Below are 20,848 nucleotides of genomic sequence, written 5' to 3'. Positions count from 1 at the left end.
CCTGAGAGTAGACTTTTAGTCTATGAGATAACAACATGGAATTATCTTTGTTTCTTATGTCATACAATGTTTTATAAATAATTCTGGATAGGTATAAACAAAGATAAAAAGTTCATGCATGTAAATAATGGACTAGTCAAAATTTTTAGAGCATTGAATAAAGGTCAACATGACACTCTAGGCTTAATATTACACATATTTCTAATGATAGTTTTTTTGAAGCAATCATATTCCATTTAAACTACTTGCATTCCTCTAAAAGATTATTCCACATTTTACAATACATTCATTTAATACTTTCCTAGTGTCCATTTCACTTGCCTAGGACAATATTATCATTGTGAATGTGAGAATGTTTAGCTTATTTGCCAAGTAGCTTATAGGAGAAGACCAGGATAAATTTTTTCTAAAAATATCCCCAGGAATTTGACAGATTCTGCTTCCCTAAGTTGTGGCTATTTTGGAGCTCATTGATTCTGATTGTTTGGTCTTAAACTGTGTAAGCTGGTTGTTGTTTAATCTGTTTACATCAGACCATTGTTCTAAACTATTTAGGGTGTCAGTGACAGTTTGGGGAATTTGTTCTGTGGTCTCACCTCTGATAAGTACAGATGTGATATCTGCAAGTAAAACTGGGTGGGATGTTATACTTAGAGATAAAGCATTTACATAAAATAAAAACAGGACTCTGCCTAAGATGGAACCTCCTGGGACTCCCTGTGAAATAATTTTCCATTCTGAGTAACAGTTTCCTGTACCTGACATTACAACTACTACCCTTTGCATTCTGTCTGTTAAATATGATTTGAACCATTTCAATGCACTGCCATTTATTCTGTATCTTTCTAATTTATGTAACAGTAGAGAGTGGTTTATCCAGTTGTGTTGGTAAGGTCACAGAAAATTCCTATGACTTTTTGGGATTGTGCAGAGGTAAGAAACTTTTCTGAACAAATTTGTCGATGGCATGTGTTGTACTCTTCCTTTCCTTGAAGCCGAATTGGTTTAATGTGATGATATTGGATTTTGCCATGAAATTTGAATTTTGATAGCAACAACTTTTTCGAATATTTTTTAAAATCTTGGAAGAAGACTTACTGGTCGGTAGTTTCCTACATCATCCTTTAAGCCGTTCTTGACCAATGGCTTTGCAGCTATGTACTGCAGAGCATCTGGGAAGCATCCTTCTGCAAATGACTGGTTTATTATTTCAGATGGGGTCCTGATGATATACTATAAACTATTTTAATTACTGTAGTGGGTATTTCATGACACCCAGTCAGATTTTTAATTTTAAAGGAGACTCCTACTTTTTCTACATCTTTAGCTGTAATCCATTCAAATTTTGTTAGAACTTGCCTGTTATCATGATTGAAACTCCTCCCTGTCGGAGGTCCGAGTTCTCCCTTGGGCTTTGTGTGTGTGTGTGTGTGTGTGTGTGTGTGTGTGTGTGTGTGTGTGTGTGTGTGTGTGTCGTCCTTAGTGTAAGTTAGTTTAAGTTAGATTAAGTAGTGTGTAAGCCTAGGGGCCGATGACCTCAGCAGTTTGGTCCCATAGTACTTACCACAAATTTCCAGTTTCCTGATTGAAACCAAAGGGGTGTGGACATTACCTAGGGACTCACTTGCATCAGTATCTGATTTTGATACATTTATAAAAATTTCATTGAAATATTCTGATATTTCTGAAGGATTTGCAATAGATTTGCCACCTATCTTAATTTTCAAAACTTGTATACTGCCAGCTATGACACCAAATTCAGATTTTACAACTAACCATACTGCCTTTGATTTATTTGTATGGTTCAGAATGAATTTTTTGCATGACATTTCTTTTTCTGCCTTTATCACCCATCCATATACAGTTTTATACATTTTTACATAGTTTATAAAATCTAAATTTGTATTAATCTTTAGTTCATCTCTTTCTGGCACTTGATGCTTAACAGATTTTTACATTTCATTCCTTTTGGCAGCTTGTCACGCCATCAATCACATTTAGTTTCCTCCTTAAGTTTATAATTTTGCACATAGCAGTAACCACTTGCTGTGAATTTTGCTGACCCTAACCTGTTTACATGCAGGCCATCCTGGGCTAACCAGCCTGTGATTATGAACATACTTGGATCTACAAATATTGTTCCTAGACTGTTATACGGTTCTCTGACTCTACTGTTTATTTTTTTCTATATATTTGTCACTCAGTGATCTTCTATGGATAATGCCATTTACTGCCACTGTTGATTCTAGAAATACATTTTTTTGCTGTTGTGATCACATTTCTTGTTTCATTGATGTTGTCTTCTTCACTGTAGTCTTGAAGGGAATTTGTCCCTACACAGATAAAAACTGCTTTGTAATTTGCATTACAATTAACACTTAGCATTAAGCTACGTTTTGCTTAAAGAACATTCTTCAGATGCTTATTTAATTGATGTATTCTTATCCCTGGGTGAACATGGATTGTGCAGCTTGGAACTACTACAGTTTTAGGCATAGAATCTCCGATTATTAGAAATTCATTTTCGGCACTTTGTTCAGTACTGTGTGTTCTATTTTTGCAGTTTATGTTGGTGCATTTATTTTTGTCTGTTCATTTTCTATGCTGTTCGCTATTTGTAGTTTTACATTTCAAGCGAGGATCTGTCATATTACTGAAGTCTGCTTTAGTATGTATACACATGTTTTTGTAGTTATGTTTCATCACTATATTTGTATTTTCATCAGTATACGAGTTTTTTTTTCTTTCTTTTGTTTTTGAGTCTTGCATCTTCTTATTTCAAGGAATGTATTTCATCTTTAAGAACGTTAGTGTGCCTGTTCAGCAAATTGATAATTTCGTTTTTAGAGTTCCCTGTGCTCATCAACTCTACCATGTTCATCACACTCAAATACATGACATGACCAAGGAAACTCATCATTTAAAAATTTTAAGTTGACTTTCAAGCACTTCTCATGAAACCAAAAGTTACACTTCATACATAATACACCTTTCAAGGCATGTTTCCACATCCCTTGCATGCTAAACTATTATACTTAAGTTATTCTGTGGAGATCAAAGTGTCACTGCACTGATCTGTCGGCCCAATCTTTCCCCTTGGACTATAATTGTTTAGTATATAAGGGATCTCTTCCACTGTCTATATTTATGGTAGTTGGTTTGGGTTGTACTTAATTTATGTTTGTTATGTAAGACAGTTCTGTACATAAAGAGCAGTTGTTTTTAATATAGTTTTGTTTCTTATATCATCAGCTGATGAATGAAAATATTTATTAATTCAATTGTTTGTGTTACAGACACTTTTGGGTGTTAAAATGTCAGTAACACCAGGGCATCCATCATATAAAAATGTAGAAACTATTCTCCAAAAGCTCCCAATGGAACTCCAGGACCGTATGTGCCGTAGGCAACTTCCTGATGATGCCCCACTTGATACACCATCTGAAAAAGCATTAGTTAGACTTCACAGACAGGTAATATATATTGTTACTATAATGAATATTTAAATGCTGCTTATGATATGTGGCCCCAATACTCTGGGCACTCACAGCTGTTGATTCCAAATCTGTCATAAGTGTAACTAATAGTATGTTGAACTTCCTTTTGCTACTTTTATAGTGTTTAATCTTCTATTCATCCCAAAGATGCATGTTGTCATTCAGCTTTGGGCTTAGAGTATAGTGCTCCATCAACTCTGATCAGTTACCTTTTATGCCCAAATCAATGCTGCTTTCTTCAGGCACACACACACAAAAGGCCTGATTCCAAAATTCTGGCACAAGTTGAAAATGTAGTACTGTCTAAAATGTTTTTGTAAATATCAGTGTTCATTTTGTTGCTGACCAAAACAATTAATGATCCCAGACCTGGAAGTACAGCTCATGGCCATCACATTCCTTTCCAGAAGTTTCACTGTTACTACAAGTAAATCTATTGGCTGAGCATTTTCCACGTTGTACCATCTGAATGCCACATCAAGTACAATTACTCATCTAAATCTGCATTTGCATCTGCATAAAAGCCACCATATGGTACATGTCAAAGGGTACCTTGTACCACTACGAGTCATAGCCTTTCCTGTTGCGCTAACAAATGGAACCTTTGAAAAACAACTGTCTGCATGCCTCCACATGAACCCTAATTTCTCTTAGCCTCTCTTCGCAGTCCTTACACAAAAAGTATGTTGGTGGCAACAGATTCATTCTGCAGTCAGCTGCAAATATTTGTGTTCTACATTTTCTCGGTAGTGTTTCATGAAACATATAACCTTCAACTACTCTCAAGACCAATGAGGGCACTGAATTTAACACCTACAGTGTTGTCCAACATTCATTCTCATGATCTTTTGGCATTAAAGCATTAGCACGACTACAAAATCTGAGTCTTGTCACTTCTGTTACTGACATGTGCACTTGTGGTGCATCAGAAATCTTCAGCTATAATTGGCAATGATGTCTGATGTTTGGTATGCATAGAACACTTTTGGGTTTGGAGATACATACAGTCACTTTCTTGGTCCTGTCAGAGAATTGTTTTAAGTGCTTCCCTCTCATTCCCATTTCTCAAGAACATCACTAATGTTAGATCAGAGCACACTCAATTCCTTTAACTCCTTTGTGACAGAACACTCAAACTTGTCAACACCTACAGTCATGCTCCATTCTCAGTCATTCATCTCTGACAAAAAATGTATATATAATGTGGACTAGTTGTTAATGCTCTCCTACCCACTCAGATGCATAATGACACTGGACATTGTCTGTTCAAGGGGTCGTCTGAGGACTTCAAGCCACATAATGTATAGGTCTCGTGCAATTTATTGCACATAATTTTTCTTTAGTAATATGTTTAACTTTTGGTACTGTTCTGTTGCCTCACTGTGTGAGAGACAAGCTGGAATAAAGTGCAGTACCTAGAAGAAATGTATCAATACAACATTTAAACTAGAAGAGAATCCATGTGCAAAATGTGTTATTTAGAGTTACCCACTGACTACATTTTTGAATAAAAAAAAATCGACAAAGGTTTGGATGAGGCTAATAATGTCACAGGAATAGTTGGAGCACAACCATTTGCTTGGAAACCAGTAATTTAGTGGTCCATAATATAAATTTGGGATGAGAATAATGGAAACTAGAATTGTATCAAACTTTCAATGTATTCCTTCTATCTTGAAGAAAACTATGGGCAGAAATAACATTAGTGATCAAGTGGAGTTTGCTCAGCTAATTATCTGAATTAATCACAAACAGTCACATCATGTTTGTTGCTTCCTAACTAGATAGCAGCATTATTATGTAAATAGATATCTGTTTTTCTGTGCAAAAAGAAACAAGGAGTACAATGTACTGTATGTGCTGAGTATGTTCTGGTTGAAGACACTGAAGAAACATGACTACAATAGAAGACAAAAATGAATCTCAAACTTTTAGGATCATTCATTTAACTTCATTTCCTATTAGGTCCTGTAAATTGTATAATAAAATAAATTATTTCACATTAGACCAATTACTTGCAGTCTCCTTCACTACATGATTAATATTTTGTCATTTGAAACTTGGTTGCTGTGTTCACTCATTAATAAGGTTCAACACCTCTCTTCACCAAGGGAATCTAGTTCATTCCTGGTAGGATGATCATCATAATCATCACCATCATCATCTCAACCTGCTTCTTTTTCCCTTCTGTTCCAAATCCATACTGTCTTCATCTCTCTCATGTAGTGAAGGAGACTGCAAGTAATTGGTGTCTCTCTCTCTCTCTCTCTCTCTCTCTCTCTCTCTCTCTCTCTCTCTGACTCTCTGACTGAAAATATCTGAACACCAATTTGTAACATAGGATCGACCAATAGATATCATGAGATGTGGATGCATCAGTATAAAAGGAGTCATGGAATACTGTATTGTTGGTAAATAAACAGTAACAGCAGTCAGGAGAGCTCAGTGACTTTGAATGTGGACTACTCATTGGACGTCAACTGGCTAACAAATTCATCAGACACATTTCAACCCTTTTAAAGCTACCCAAGTAGGTGTTGCGACTGTGAAGTGAATACGTAAAGAAACAACCGGAACTAAGCCAAGACCAGGCAGATCTCATGTACTGATGGACAGGGGCAAATGAGCATTGCACAGAGTGGTTGTAAAATTTGCATGAAATCAGCAGAAGGAACCACTTGTGACTTTGTGTGCTCAGAGCAGTTTAGCTAGCACAGTAACTGTTTGTGGGGTGCTAAAAAGAATGTGGTAAAATGGTCAAGCAGCTTCTCATATCCAACATGTTTCTGTAGTCATTGCTAACAAGGGGACACTCCCAAATGACATTAAATGATCTTGATTAAACTTGGTGGTAGTGTAGAGGGGGGAAAATAATGAAATACTTTTTTTTGTGCCCAGTTTCACCTTTAAGGGGTAAAACACACCCCAAAATGTAAATTGGCACTTTAGGTTTAGAGGGAATATCGTCAAAACAATGATATGTGTAAAAGATGTTTTTCTTATAAAAGCTGATATATAATTACTTTTCTTGAAAACTGTATAATCAGCTCTCATAATAAATTGAATTTTGCAAAATAACCCACCACCATTAATTAATTTCAAAAAAATGAAAACTTTTGTTAAAACATAAATTTATAAAGCCTTCAAGCCCAATGCAAAGCTGGTTTCTGAAATACCATCTTTGGAAAATAAGCTGTACACAGTGTGCTGTCTGAGTATTTTCAACATACCTAATTAAAATATCAGAACATTCATTACTATTCTAATTATCTATTTTACTTATATTTGTTTTATGTTTTAAATTGTTATTTTATATTTTACATTTAGATTTTTTGTTTTTATTTTACTGTTTCACATATGTGTATTTTGTTAATTGAAAATAGTAAGTAACTCATTATTATAATACGAGAAGGAAAGTTGCTACTCACCATATAGCAGAGATGCTGAGCCGCGATAGGCACAATAAAAAAATTCACACAATCATAGCTTTTGGCCATTAAGGCCTTTGTCAGCAGCACACACACACACACACACACACACACACACACACACACACACACACACACACACACACGTGCAACTTGCACACACATCTGCAGTCTCAGAGAGCTGAAACTACCACTTTCCTTCCCGTATTGTTACATTCTATCCTGGATTTTCCATTGTTTGATTAATAATAATCTGTAACATTAATAATAATCTGTAACATTTTTTTACACAATAGACATAAAGTGAATGAAATATCTTTTGCATAGTATACACGATGGAGAAGAAATATTAAACAAAATTCAGCAGCATTTCAAACTATCACGGGTGATCTTCTGAATATCCTGATTTGTATCAGGCATATTTCAGTACATTTCTAAGCCTTGGCAAAGGTAATTGATTATGTACTAATGGCTGCAACTTGATTATATTGTTTCTCTAGTAGAGGTTGACATAATCATTCAACAGAACTAGATCTAAAAATCTTCTCACAAAGTTGTTCCAACTTCGAAAGCTGTATACCTCCCACAGCTGTCCCTGTGCCATCGAGCGCTTTGGGACCACCAGAAGTACAAGTTCCTTGTCCTCAGGTGCAAAGCTCTAAACAATTCTTTCACATTGACCACCACAAGACTGTAACAATAATACAGATATTTCTCCATTGCTGGGAAAGAAAACACCTTTGAGATATCTTTTGACCTGTACAGTATTTACAATATTGCAGTGCCTATGTTGTTCTGAAGTATGTTGTAATGTTCCTTCAGATAATTGAGTGATGAAAATAAAGGTACTTCCATTTGTCATCAACCATGTGTGTACAACTTTCCCTTGTACATTTGTTATATATATTTTCTTACAGGCAAGACCTTTAAATTGAAAATCACTTGCCTGGTGTCAGTGGATAAATACGGTATTGCAGTGTCTCTGTTGTGTAGAAGTATGGTGTAATGTTCCTTCAGACTTGCATGCCCCACGAAAATGACTTTCAATTAAAAGGTCTCCCCTATACAGAAATATACATAATTAATGTACGAGTGCTGGTTGTAGACACAGTTGACGGCATGTGGAAGTTTGGGTCTGGCTTTGAGTCATGCTCGCATAGCCTAATGGTAAGGCGACCACTTGCAGTAAGCAGTAAATCCACAAGCCAAGTGAGAGGTACTGGGATTGTTACCCAGCATCTCCACCGGAATAATGTCACAAAGAAGAAGGTGTAATTAGCTGAATGATGAACACTAACTTTACTTAACAAAGGTTTATTCAGCACTTGCACATACAAGAGCACGGAGTGAACTGCCTCCGGCCAGAACACATACGTATATATACAGTTACAGAACATTCCAGTACAATGATTCTTGATCTTTGTGGATACTTCTAGAATGTACTCGAACTGAATATAGAAATTAAAATTTTACAGTTCAGGTGAGTTTTGAACTCACAACCCTCCATTCAAAAGTCTAGTATTATAACCACTACACCACAGTTTCTGCAACATTAGAATCTTTGCACAGAGATAAACCGCCGGTGCAACATTACTCATCACAGGATGACTGACTACCATCTGCAAACTAACAGGCTTACTGAACGCCTTAATAAGACCTTGGCCGACATGCTATCAATGTTCATCATTGTTGAGCAGAGCAACTGGGATGAGGTACTACCTTTCGTGATGTTTGCGTACAATACCGCCAAACAAGAAACCACAGGATTTACGCCATTTTTCCTGGTGCATGGGTGTGAGTTGACTACGATGATGGACACTGTGTTTCCATTACATCCTGATGATGTGGACGACAACTACATCGGCCAGGTGTTAATCAGAGCTGAGGAAGCTCAGCAGTTAGCTCGACTCTGCATGCTGCAGGCTCAAGAAAACAATTGCCAAAGGTATGACGCAAGCCACCGCCCTGTTGTCTACCAGCCTGGTGGCATTATCTGGATCTTCATGCCTGTTCGGAAGGTTGGTCTCTCTGAGAAACTTCTCAGGCGGTACTTTGGACCTTATAAGGTTGTAAGACAGTTGTCTGATGTTACTTATGAAGTTGAAGATTTTGAGCCCGAGACAAGACGACAAAAGATCAGAGATATGGTCCACATACTTCGAATGAAGCCCTATAAGGATCCTGCAAGCCAGGGTAAATTTGAAGCTCCAACAACAGGAATGAATGTAAAATAACAATTTAAATTTAAACAAATATAAGTAAAATAGATAATTGAAATAGGTATGAATGTTCAGATATTTGAAATAGATATGTTGAAAATACTCACAAAGCATTTTGTACAGCTTATTTTTCCAAAAATGAATGTATGTAGTTTGAAAACTTTATTAATTTGTGTTGAAATAAGAGTTTTTATCTTCAAAATTAATTAATGGTGGTGAGATATTTTGCAAAATTTCAAATTATTTCAGAAGTTGATTCAAGAAAATTAATTACTTGTCAACTTTTATATGATTTTTTTTATTTGTCATCATTTTGAAGATATTCTCTCTAAACCTAATATGCCAAATTATCTTTAGGGGTGTTTTTTACCACGTAAAAATGAAATTGGGCACAAACAAAAAGTATGTATCACACTCTTTTGCTCCTCCACATACCTTCCAAGTTTCATTAAGATCGTTTGAAACAGGCGTAGTGAATTATTACTAAGGGAAAAAGATACCAAAGATGAGCTGTATTATGAAGATCAAATAATGCCCCAAAGAACCATTCTGTATCTGAATGGCACATTTCACAAACCAGAGGAACATCTGTGAGGAACAAGAAAAATTACTGTAGTACAGAATTATGCTCAGATGTTGGAGGGATGCCCAGAAGTTAATAGAGATGCAAACAGTACTATCTTCATTATAAAAATGGCTTACAAAGCTTTATAGATGGTGATGTAACTTCACCGTCTTTGTTATAAAAATGAGTTTTCCTCATGTACTGTCTACATATACAAAAAAATTTTCAATGTATTTTATAGAAATGTGTAATATGATGAATCCGTGTGGAAATCCTTGTTAACTAAATGTACTTAAACTGTATTACGCACTGCAGATATCTTTGAATAACATTTATAAAACTTATGTCATGAAGTAGTTTGAGAATTTTGTAGGGAGCACATTGTGCTCATGTGGGAGCAATGTAGATGGTTGTAAAACAATAAACTGGTAGCCAAGATCGCAGGAATTCTTTTTATTCCACGATTACCGATTTTGGCGAAACTAAAGCCGCCATCATCGGATCTTAGGACGCATACAGGTTACAACATCAAGGCAAACAATGGTGATATTAATAGTTCCCCATAACATGCAGACCTTACAAAATTGTCCTAAGTAGCACATAGGCATCCAAGAGAGATGACATAAATGTTAAGTGTCTCCATCACATACATATTAGTTTGAGAATGTACTGTTTGCACCATATTTGAATCACAGTAGTGGAACGCTCACTAATATTTAATAATTCCTTTGTTTTCAGGTTATAAAGACCTTACAAACATATCATCGCACTGAGACACAGTGGACTATTCTTGTGGAAAAAATCTTTGAACTGGAAGACATTGCATACAATCAAGAGAATCGTGATCACGTATTTAGGCCTACTTTCCGACCAGCGCGACCTGCATTGCTGAATTTGATATACACACCTACCATTGGTGAAGACAATTTATATCTTTTACTGCTATGAACATATTCACTCTGCTGAATGATCATGATAGTTTAAGAACCGTGAAGTTTTGGGAAATCCAGTCGCTCTGTCATAGTCAGTATCCCAGCTGTGCTAGCCTTTAGAGTTACCAGGAGAACATCTATGGAATGTGGAATGGAAAGAAAGAATTAATTGTGAGATTAATATGAGAAGCTCAAATAGATTTGTCTGGGTGACCCAATTGGTAAAGCATAGCCTGTAAAAGGCACGTGTTTGGTTTCAACAGCTGGCCTTTCCCACGGGATTAACCTATCATGAATATTGACACACAATTTAGAATACAGTTTATCTTGCATACTTGTGATTTCTTGCTTCCAGAAAAAAAGAATAGTTTGTGCTGTCCTTTGTGCTGATCTGCTGTTTACTATTTTAATCTGTGGTATTACATAGGGATGCCTTTGAAAACTACAAAAACATTTCAGGTACTGGATCGAAAGTAAACTCTCGCCATATAGATAAAGCACTGACAGTCGTACATACAGCTACAATTTCCTGACTGGTTGCATTGTGTCGGTACTACAGCTGGACTGGTGTGTGAGGGGTTGTGTTGAGTGGAGCTCAAGAAATGGGAAAGGTGGGTGAGGGAGGACTGGAGGGGAGGGTGGCTGACAGTTGAGAGGGGGAGACGACAAGTGTGCAGGATAGGCATGTGGCACTAGTGTGATCACACTGGTGTGGGCAGGGGGAGTTGCATGTGAACGGACATTGACATGAAGTAATGGACTGAAAAGGGAAGATAAAATGGAGGAAGAGAGAGACTGTGGAATGTGTGAAGAATTGGGGGGAGGGGAGGGGGCATAGGGACAAAAACGGAGGTGAGTGTGGGACGGGGGTCTAGCAGAGATTGAGACCAGTAGTACTGCTGGACCAAATGATTCATTTTAAGGACAATATCTGTCTCCGTAATTTAGACCTAGATAGCACCGATGTGCAGGAGACATTGAAGTGAAATATATTGTGCACAGTAGTATGTTCAGATACGGGCCAGTAGGCTCTACTCTTGGTCTCAGTTAGTCAGTGGCTGTTTATTGTGGTCGACAGCCCGTTGGTGGTTGTGCCCACAAAATGGCTGTGTGTAAGTACAGTCCTGTCCTCATCCCAGAGTGCCACTTTCTCAGATGTTAATCTCCACTTTTTGATAGGTCTGGAAATAGGCTTACCATATTGTTTTGGGTCCAACCCATGACATATTTTTGAAATTACTTAAAAGATTTAAGTGTTTAATGAAACATTAAACTTCATCTATACAGTTGTATTTTTCACTAGAAAACTTTGCTCAGAAATGGTTTATGTACAGTGTGGGCCTGAATAACCCAATGCCTAAAATACTAGATAGGTCTGTCTAAATAACTTTGAACTTTTCTGAAGGCATCAGCAGTATAACAAACTAATATTCTTCAACTTTATTTTTTGCGCTATGTGAAAAAATACACTGAGTATTAATTTGAGCAGTTTCACCCAATATTTCATCAAAATTTAAAAAATTAATTTGAATTCCATCCTCCAGACTGAAATATCTTACAACGATTGGAACAAGTTCACTTCAGTTTGAGCTATCCATCATTACTGTTATATGATTGTTTTCCAAAGAACACACCACATTATCAAATATAATATATAATTGTAGCAGATGAAAATGTTGGGTAATATAAGTTTTTAAACAGTTTAGGTGTGCAGTCTGATATTTTGAAACTGAGTTTGTGTATGTTAGTGTGGTATGAAAGTGTAGCCCTTAGCAACACACTGCAGGTCACAATACCCATCTTTGGATTTAAAGAATCTCATATGTTTGGTGAAGTAGCAGCATTTATAGCACTTCTATGTTTAGCTGTTTTCACATTGTTTGTTATATTACCTTTTCCTTTATATGCAACAGAAAATTATCCAGTACATAGTGCGCAATACACACATTCATTGTTACTGTCATTACACAATTTCAATAATTTGTATTCATGTTGCAGATTAACATTAAAGACACACTTTTTTCCATTGCTAAAGAATGAACCTCTTATGCTGTCATAACAGGCAGAGAGGTGCTACTCCGACGTGGTGCATCCCTGGGTGGCGGATTGGGGGGGGGGGGGGGGGGGGGGTCCTCACTGGTTTGCCAGTGGACTTGAGTGAAATAAAATAGCTCTCGTGGACCAAAACAAACCCTCTGGATTAACACTCCAGTTGTATCTCGAGCAATCTTCGGAGAGCTCCACCACTCCAACCTTACAAATTTTATGGATTATGAGAGGAAAAGAAAACAAATTACCCCAGGGAGTAAAATCTCTCGACCTCAGGTTGCAAGCAGGCATTTCGTATTCTGGGGAGCCTTCAATTTCTGCTCTTGTTTTATCGACCTGAAAAACTCAAATTGAAGAAGAAATATAATATAGGATCACTGAACATTAACTCACTGATCAAAACAGGAAAACATCAAGAACTGATTCAAGCACTTGAACACCATAATATCCAAATTCTGGCACTACAAGAAACTCACTATACTGATGAAAATTCCTTTGAAACAGGCAATTACAGAATTTATAAAGGAAAACCAGCAGAGTATATCTTTGGAAAATGCCCTCTATTAGGTACACCGTTTATTGTTAGAAGAAATATAATGGAGTCCATAGCAAACTTCAGCTCTACGTCCAACAGGCTCTCAACACTGACAATCAAATGTGAAAACAAAATGTATACACTAGTGAGTGCTCATGCTCCAACAAAAAATCCAAACAAAGTACAGACTATCTGGGAAGAACTAGAAATACATGATCCAGAAGATTCCAAAGGAAAATGTCATCATTCTGCTCAGGGATTTTAATGCACAGCACGGCAAGGAGAAGAAATAAAAAAACAGCATTGTAGAATACCTGGCGCATAAGAGGACAAACAACGATGGAATAAGACTTGTGGAACTCTGTCAAATCTTCAACCTCAAAATTATGACTATACACTTCAAGGTACATCCAAAGAAGATGAAGACGTGGAAAGCACCAAATCAACTCGATGGAGAGTTCCAAATTGACCACATGGCCATTCCTAGAAGAGAATTTAAGATAATTCAAAATATTAAGGTGCAGAAAGGAGCCAAAATAGATACAAATCACTATCTTGTTAAGTCTAAAATTAAATTCATCCCAAACTCAGGAAGAAATAATAATAAAAATATGAGAAAGCATTTTGAAACCAGGAATATTGATGCTGATACTCAAAATTATTTCAAATCAAAATTGCAAGGTGAGACATGGGACAAAATGAAGTCTCATATAATGAAAGCTGCAGATGAATCTCTTCCAACCAAAACTAAACACAAGAATATCTGGTGGAATGAAAAGTGCAATGAAGCTTTGGAAAACGGACGACAGCTATGGCAAAAATTTAAATCAAATCCGACACAAAACAACCTGAAAAGGTTCAGAGAAGGTAGAAAACTAGCCTCCTACACAATCGGAAACGAAAAGAGACTGTATGAATTACTATCCCTTCAACAAATACAGGTGTACTTCACTCAAAATAAATCCAGAGACTATTACCAATCTTTCAAAAGACACCAGAAAGGTTACGAACCACTCAGTTTAAATCAGGGAAATTAGGTACAAATGACCAAGAAAACTGCAACATTTTAGCATACTATTTCGAAGACCTTGTCAACTGTAAAGCACCTTCAGAGAAACCGAAATTCAAAACTCCCGAAGAAATCCCTGCAGAATCATATCCAACAACTCTAAATGAAGTCTGGCAAGCTATAAAATCCCTCAAGAACAACAAATCTTCTGGTGAAGATGGAATCACAGCTGAACTTTAGAAACTAGGTGAGGCAAAAGTAGCACTATACCTCGGTACAATTATTAAGAAAATTTGGAGAACTGAGAAGATCCCAGAAGATTGGAGGACGGCACTTATACATCCAGTTCACAAAAAGGGGCTTTCCCTTCTATCCATTCCATAAAAGGTCCTTTCCAAGATATTAATAAATAGGATTGAACCAGTTCTACATGCACAGATAGGAGAATGCCAAGGTGGATCTAGAAAAGGGAGTAGCTGTTTGTAGCAAATTATTAACCTTAAAAACATAATTAGAACACATGCTGGTCAACCACATGTTATGGCATTTATTGATTTTAGAAAAGTGTATGACTCTGTAGACAGAGAAAGCCTCATTAGAACTCTAGAGGAATTTGGAATTGACAGAAAAACTAAATATATAGTAAAGCAACACTGACAGATACCAAGTCCAAAATCAAATTTCGAGGCAAGATTTCTGAACCTTTTAATATTCAAACGGGTTTGAGACAAGGGGATGGACTCTCCCCAATTCTGTTCAACATCAGGGAGACATTGGAGGAATACCCACAACAAAAAGTAAAGGGAATTTCTTTTGGAGGATCAGTTACAGGCCTTACGATACATGCACTAGCTTTTGCAGATGATATTGCTCTCCTATCTACAAATATAGCAGATGCAATTAAACAAATAGAAATCTTAGCAAGGCATGCAGCTAAATTTGGTTTACAGGTATCACAAGGAAAAAACTGTATTCATGTCTAACAAATATAAGGAAATCAAAGAACTGCACACAATTATTGGATGTATCGAAAGGGTCAAACACTTTAAATATTTGGGAGAAACAATAACGGATACTGGCATAGAAAACAAAGCTGTCAAACTCTGATTAGCTAAACTTAGGAGGGCACACATTTTAACACAGAAGCTGTACAATAAAAAATATCTGTCTCGAAATGCAAAGTTATTACACTTCAATACAGTGACGAGAACAGAAGTTCAATCTGCAGCAGAGACACTCTCCCTCAAGAACAAAGGACTAATAGATAACCTCGAGAAGGAGGAAAGAGTAATTCTGAGTAAGATTCTTAGTGAACACAAAAAAATTGGTGAAAAATGGGTAAAGATGAGCAATGAGATCTACCAATTTATTGTACCAGCCACAACGGAAATGAGAAAGAGAAGGCTGATGTTTTTTGGTCATCTGGTGAGAATGGACGATGACAGATTAACGAAGAAAATGTTGGTAAGGAATAAAGAAAGACCTCAGTGAAGTTGGACTTACAGAAATGGATGCAGCAAAAATTGCAGCAGGCAGAAGAGCAACCCAAGAAGAAAGAAAGAAAAAGTGAACATGAAATAGAATTTGTTATGTGGTCCTTAATTGACTAATTCATGTAAATAAAATAAATAAAGAATGAAACAAAAACCAAATAGAGTTAAAATGTCAAAAATGCATATTTGAAACACTTCACACATGAAAACAATACACACACATTGTGCTTGATGTGTTGCCAAATTCCTAACAGTAAGTGAAAAGTTGTGTCGGGATTGGTAGCCACTCCTCCCCATCAATGACAGCACTTTCTCCAAGGTTGGCTGAGAGAGGCACAGCCATATGAGAAACGTGATTTTGAACATATAGGTCTAAAATTTAAAGAAAAAGGAGAAGAAGAAAAGAAGAAAAAGAACCTCACCAGTCATAAAATTCTCAAATCCCAGACATTTTTGCAACCTCGGACAGCAGTGAAAAACCTGGAGTGTCCAAGCTAATCCTGGATGTATGGTAAGCCTATCTATAAAAATCTCCATCCATGTGAAGCCTACTGGCCACCAACAGTACTTTCATTTTCATAGTTGTCATCCCTTAAACGCTGTAAGATCCCTCCCATACACTCTGCTGACGCACAGACATTACATCTGCAGTGATGAGCAATCCCTTGTGCAGTATGGTGGTGCTCTCATCAGGGTCTTCACAAACTGTCGCTGCTCTCCAAACCCTAGTCCACAAATGAATCTCTTGCACCATTTACACACGTGTCCTTAACCCTATAACATCCCCATGAACCAGCTGCATAGTAGTACTCCCCCTCATTACCAAGCATCACTGCACACTGAAAAAACTGAAACTGTCTTTTTCTAGGGTTTCTGCTATCTGTCGTTGTGCCAGGAAATGACAAACAGCCTTCCCCCATACAAAACTTTCCCACTTCTGCCAAAGTGGTAGTCTGCTGCACACCCAGACCATGAAGTAGCCTCATTCATCCTTATGCCACACCTACTCTCAACCTCCTGACTCATGAGTCATACCCCTCTGGAAGATGCAGAAAGCAAGACGTGTCATATGCAATCTCCTAGCACACCGTTTTCCAGTCCCGTCATAGCCAGAGTCGACATCCCAGTGGCTGAACATGCAAATGAGCTCAATATACTCAACTCCACACCCTTGCCCCCCCTCCTTCCACTCAATACAGATCGTTTGGTGAGGATCACATTCTGAGCTGCTGTGCACGTCATGCTTGGTCTCCCAGGTCTCCAGACCTCAGTCACTCTGATTATAGGTTGTGGGGTTACCTGAAGTCGCAAGTCTACCACAATTGTCCGACCCCGTTAGGCATGCTAAAATACAAAGACAACATCCGTTGGCAGTTTCTCACCATACCTAATGATACACTGTACAGTGTTGTTCACAGCATTATCCCTCAACTACAGGTATTGTTGATGAATGACAGTGGACCTGTTGAGCATGTCTTACAAAGAATTTTGTTTGCTAAAAATCAGATATTATGATAATTATTGCATTTGCGTCATATGAAGTACCTTCTGTTGGTCATTTTGTGCACTTTTTTTGTTTCATTAAAATCCCATGTCATTTCGAGCAGTGTGTCAATTTTACCTCTCCACTTCCATGAAGTATTGAATTTTCAAATGTTAATGGACTTTTGAATCACCCTCCAATTTATTGTCTGAAAGCTTAGTAATGTTTTCTGTCTTGTTTGTACCTATTGACTGTTCAGTCCCTCAACTATAAAATGAATTGTTAACTTTGCTGCTTCCAGTATTTGTATTAAACCTAGAAATTTTCATTAACAAAAGCAATTCAGAGTTGCTGATATTGATAGTTTAAACATAACAATAAATTGGGAATTGGGGTGTTATTGAGACATCCTTTTAGGTATCGTGAGGGACATGCTCCTTCTTTTCACAGTTAGCACAAAGTGTCTACAAGTGGATGACTTGGCTGGCGTAACAGTAATAAACTGCATATGCAAATCTCCCTTTTGACTCAGTCTATATGTTGGTGAACTCTGTATCAAAATTCCCAACTTTAATTTAGTACTGTAATATGTATAGATTAAGGAGTTCCCATGAATATTATTATGTGCATACAGCATATACGTATCTTGAAAATAGTTCAGTGTTTAATGATTTATTCACCCAATTCTTAAACTTGCATAAATGATGAGTAGCAAATATGAATCACCACTGCTGTATTGGCTGATTTATTTTCTACCATTGCTGTATAAATGTATCATGGAATGGTTTAGGTACAAGAGAACACAGATTTTTTTAAAAATTTGAACATACAACATTTTTTTGCAATTAATGTAACATGTTTTGACTGTTTGCCCATAATAGGTATTGTATACATTGAATAGGACATATAAAAAACACATCAACTGCACAAAAATATATTTATCTTAAATTTAATTTGCTCTTATTGCACATTGAAAAAAGGGGTGGAGGTGTTACATTGATTGTTCTTCAGCTGACAATAGCATCCGTTATTGACAGTTTTTGTGCTCACCTTGCAGTCATTTTTACTTCCATTTGTGTTTGCCTACTTGTCAGTTAAAGTTAATTCACCTAATCTTTAACAGCCTAATATAAAGTTTTTGTTTTACATAAAATGATCACACCTAAGTTGATGACATTGAATTTTGTGTTTTAGTAATGTGTGTTTTTCCCCACAGAATGGTACTGGAAGTGCGTGCTTCAGAACTATATTCTAAAACTGATGGCAGTTGTCACTGGCTTGCTATCCGTTGCTGTTGTTTGGTCAGAAGTTACTTTTTTTAACAAAGAACCAGTTCTGTCATTGTTTGCAGAGTTCATTAATTTAGCAGCAGCAAGTTATGATTATGCCACAATAGAGGTGAGCTGTAATTTTTTGTATCTTATGTTGAGCTTCTAGCTATTGAATATGTTTGTTAGTCATTTGAATTGAGTTTTTTTTCTTTTCTTCAGTTTCCAATGTTTACGAAGTTATGGTATTCTACCAAAGACACCATGTCTCCTTGTGTTACTTTTCATGCTTTCCTGTCATATCTGTTGCAAATATGCTTCTCGGGTTTGCTGCCGGATTGTATTGTGTAATTCGCACAGCACCAGCGAAATTGAGTAATTTATTGTGCTCGGTCAAAGACGACCTTGGCCTTAGGAAATGTGGTGTGTATAAAATCCCATGCCAATGTGGAAAATCTTATATTGGACAGACATGCCGAACTGTGCAAGAATGTTGCATCGAACACCATCGTCATACACGCCTGGGGCAACCTGATATATCAGTGGTAGCAGAGCATTGCCTGGACACGGGAAATTGTGTGCTTTACGAACAGATGGAAATGTTGTCCCCAGCGTGATCTTTCTAGGTTTGTGTTGTTAAGGAGGCCATACATACGAGGGTAATCCCAAAAGTAAGGTCTCCTATTTTTTTATAAGTACAGAACTCTGTTTGTGTGATAGTTGGTCACACTGTTATGACGAGTGCTTCACTCGCCATGTCTAAACTTTAGCATGCCACGCTGAGGTGCTCAGTCTTGGCTTGGCGGCCATTGAGAATGGATCTCCTGTTGGATGTTACCGCCAAGTGCAAATTGTGCACAGTTATTTGGTTTTTGAACGCAAAGGGCACCGATTGAAATCCATCGCCAATTGATGGAAGTGTGTGGTGAGTCGTGCATGGATGTCAAAAATGTTCGTAAGTGGTGTAGAGAATTTGCAGCTGGTCGGTCCAAAATTCACGACGAACAAAGGAGTGGGAGACCGTTAATTTGAGGAGACAGTGTTGAAGATTGAGTAAAGCGTGCATGAAGATTGGCAGATCACCCTGGATGATCTCTGCACGTTGGTTCCTGAGGTTTCCTGAAGCACCGCTCACAGAATTTTAATGGAAACATTGAACGACCAGAAGGTGTGCGCAAGATGGGTGCCACGCATGCTGACTGAGGACCACTTGCGGCAACGAGTTGATACTTCCCGCGCATTTCTTCACCGCCTTGCAGCTGAACAGGACAACTTTCTGATCTCAATTGTCACGGTTGACGAAACCTGGGCATACCACTTTACACACGAGACGAAGCAACAATCACGCCAGTGGCAGCATCCTTCTTCGCCAAAGCCACGGAAATTCAAACAAACACAGTCTGCCGGTAAAGTCATGACAACCATTTTTTTGGGATCGGAAAGGGGTATTGTTGGTCGACTTTATGCCCACTGGGACCACAAGTAATGATGACAGGTACTGTGAGACTCTGAAAAAACTCAAACGGGCAATTCAGAACTGGGGAAGAGGAATGTTGACCAGGGGCGTACACATTCTCCATGAGAACACCAGCCCACACATCGCTCGGCAAACCATTGCTCTCCTGCAACAGTTTCAGTGGAACATAATCACCCACCCACCTTATAGTCCTGACTTGGCACCTAGTGACTAACACCTGTTCCCTAGATTAAAAGAACATTTGGCCAGAAAGCGATTCAGCTCTGACGCCGAGGTGAGAGAAGAGGTTCATAACTTTCTGAACAGCATGGTGGCGAGCTGTTATGACATGGTCATACAAAAACTGTCACAGCATCTACAAAAATACATCGACAGAAATGGTGATCGTGTTGAAAATAGCTAAATGTTCAAGCTGTAAACTGATGTAAACCATTGTAGAAATAAACAGGTCTGTGTACTTATAAAAAAAAAATAGGAGACAACCTTATCAACAGGGATGCAGGTTTTCAACTAAGTGCCGCCTGGGATCCAGCACTGGCTGCCATTAAATCAAAAACAGGGAAAACAAGAACTTCCAATTCATCAAGTGACACAACACGCATCTGCAATTTAGTTCAGACTTTAGCCGCAGGAGTATCGGGCAGCACTGTCATGTGCGGATGGCCTTTCTGCGGCTCCCAGCAGGGGGCACCAGGAGCACTGCTTTCCTCCAACTATGAGTGTCTTCCCATGCACGCGTATTGCCTGCTCCTGAAATGGTAAATTCCACCACCGCCACATGATTATCATCAGTTATGTCTTGCAACAGTGACAGCAGCATCTACCACCACCTGATGATGTCGAGCAGTTGCATCTATAAAATATTGTGTGTGTTACACAATACGAATGCGGTA

At 37.7% G+C, this 20,848-nt stretch overlaps 1 protein-coding gene across 2 annotated transcripts in view; it reads left to right on the top strand.

The window, feature by feature from the left end:
- LOC126249002 (LMBR1 domain-containing protein 2 homolog) overlaps positions 1 to 20,848 on the top strand; it is a 122,149-nt gene that overhangs the window by 70,469 nt on the left and 30,832 nt on the right. For both annotated transcript variants that reach the window (XM_049950586.1, XM_049950585.1), the window contains 3 exons: positions 3,297 to 3,473; positions 10,448 to 10,625; positions 18,427 to 18,608. In XM_049950586.1, coding sequence (XP_049806543.1) covers positions 3,297 to 3,473; positions 10,448 to 10,625; positions 18,427 to 18,608 — 537 coding nt within the window. The remainder of the gene's footprint in view (positions 1 to 3,296; positions 3,474 to 10,447; positions 10,626 to 18,426; positions 18,609 to 20,848) is intronic.

The sequence above is a fragment of the Schistocerca nitens genome, chromosome 3, assembly GCF_023898315.1.
Source record: "Schistocerca nitens isolate TAMUIC-IGC-003100 chromosome 3, iqSchNite1.1, whole genome shotgun sequence".
Taxonomy (NCBI): domain Eukaryota; kingdom Metazoa; phylum Arthropoda; class Insecta; order Orthoptera; family Acrididae; genus Schistocerca; species Schistocerca nitens.
The sequence above is the reverse complement of the archived record's forward strand: the minus strand, read 5'-3'. Positions and strand labels throughout refer to the sequence as shown.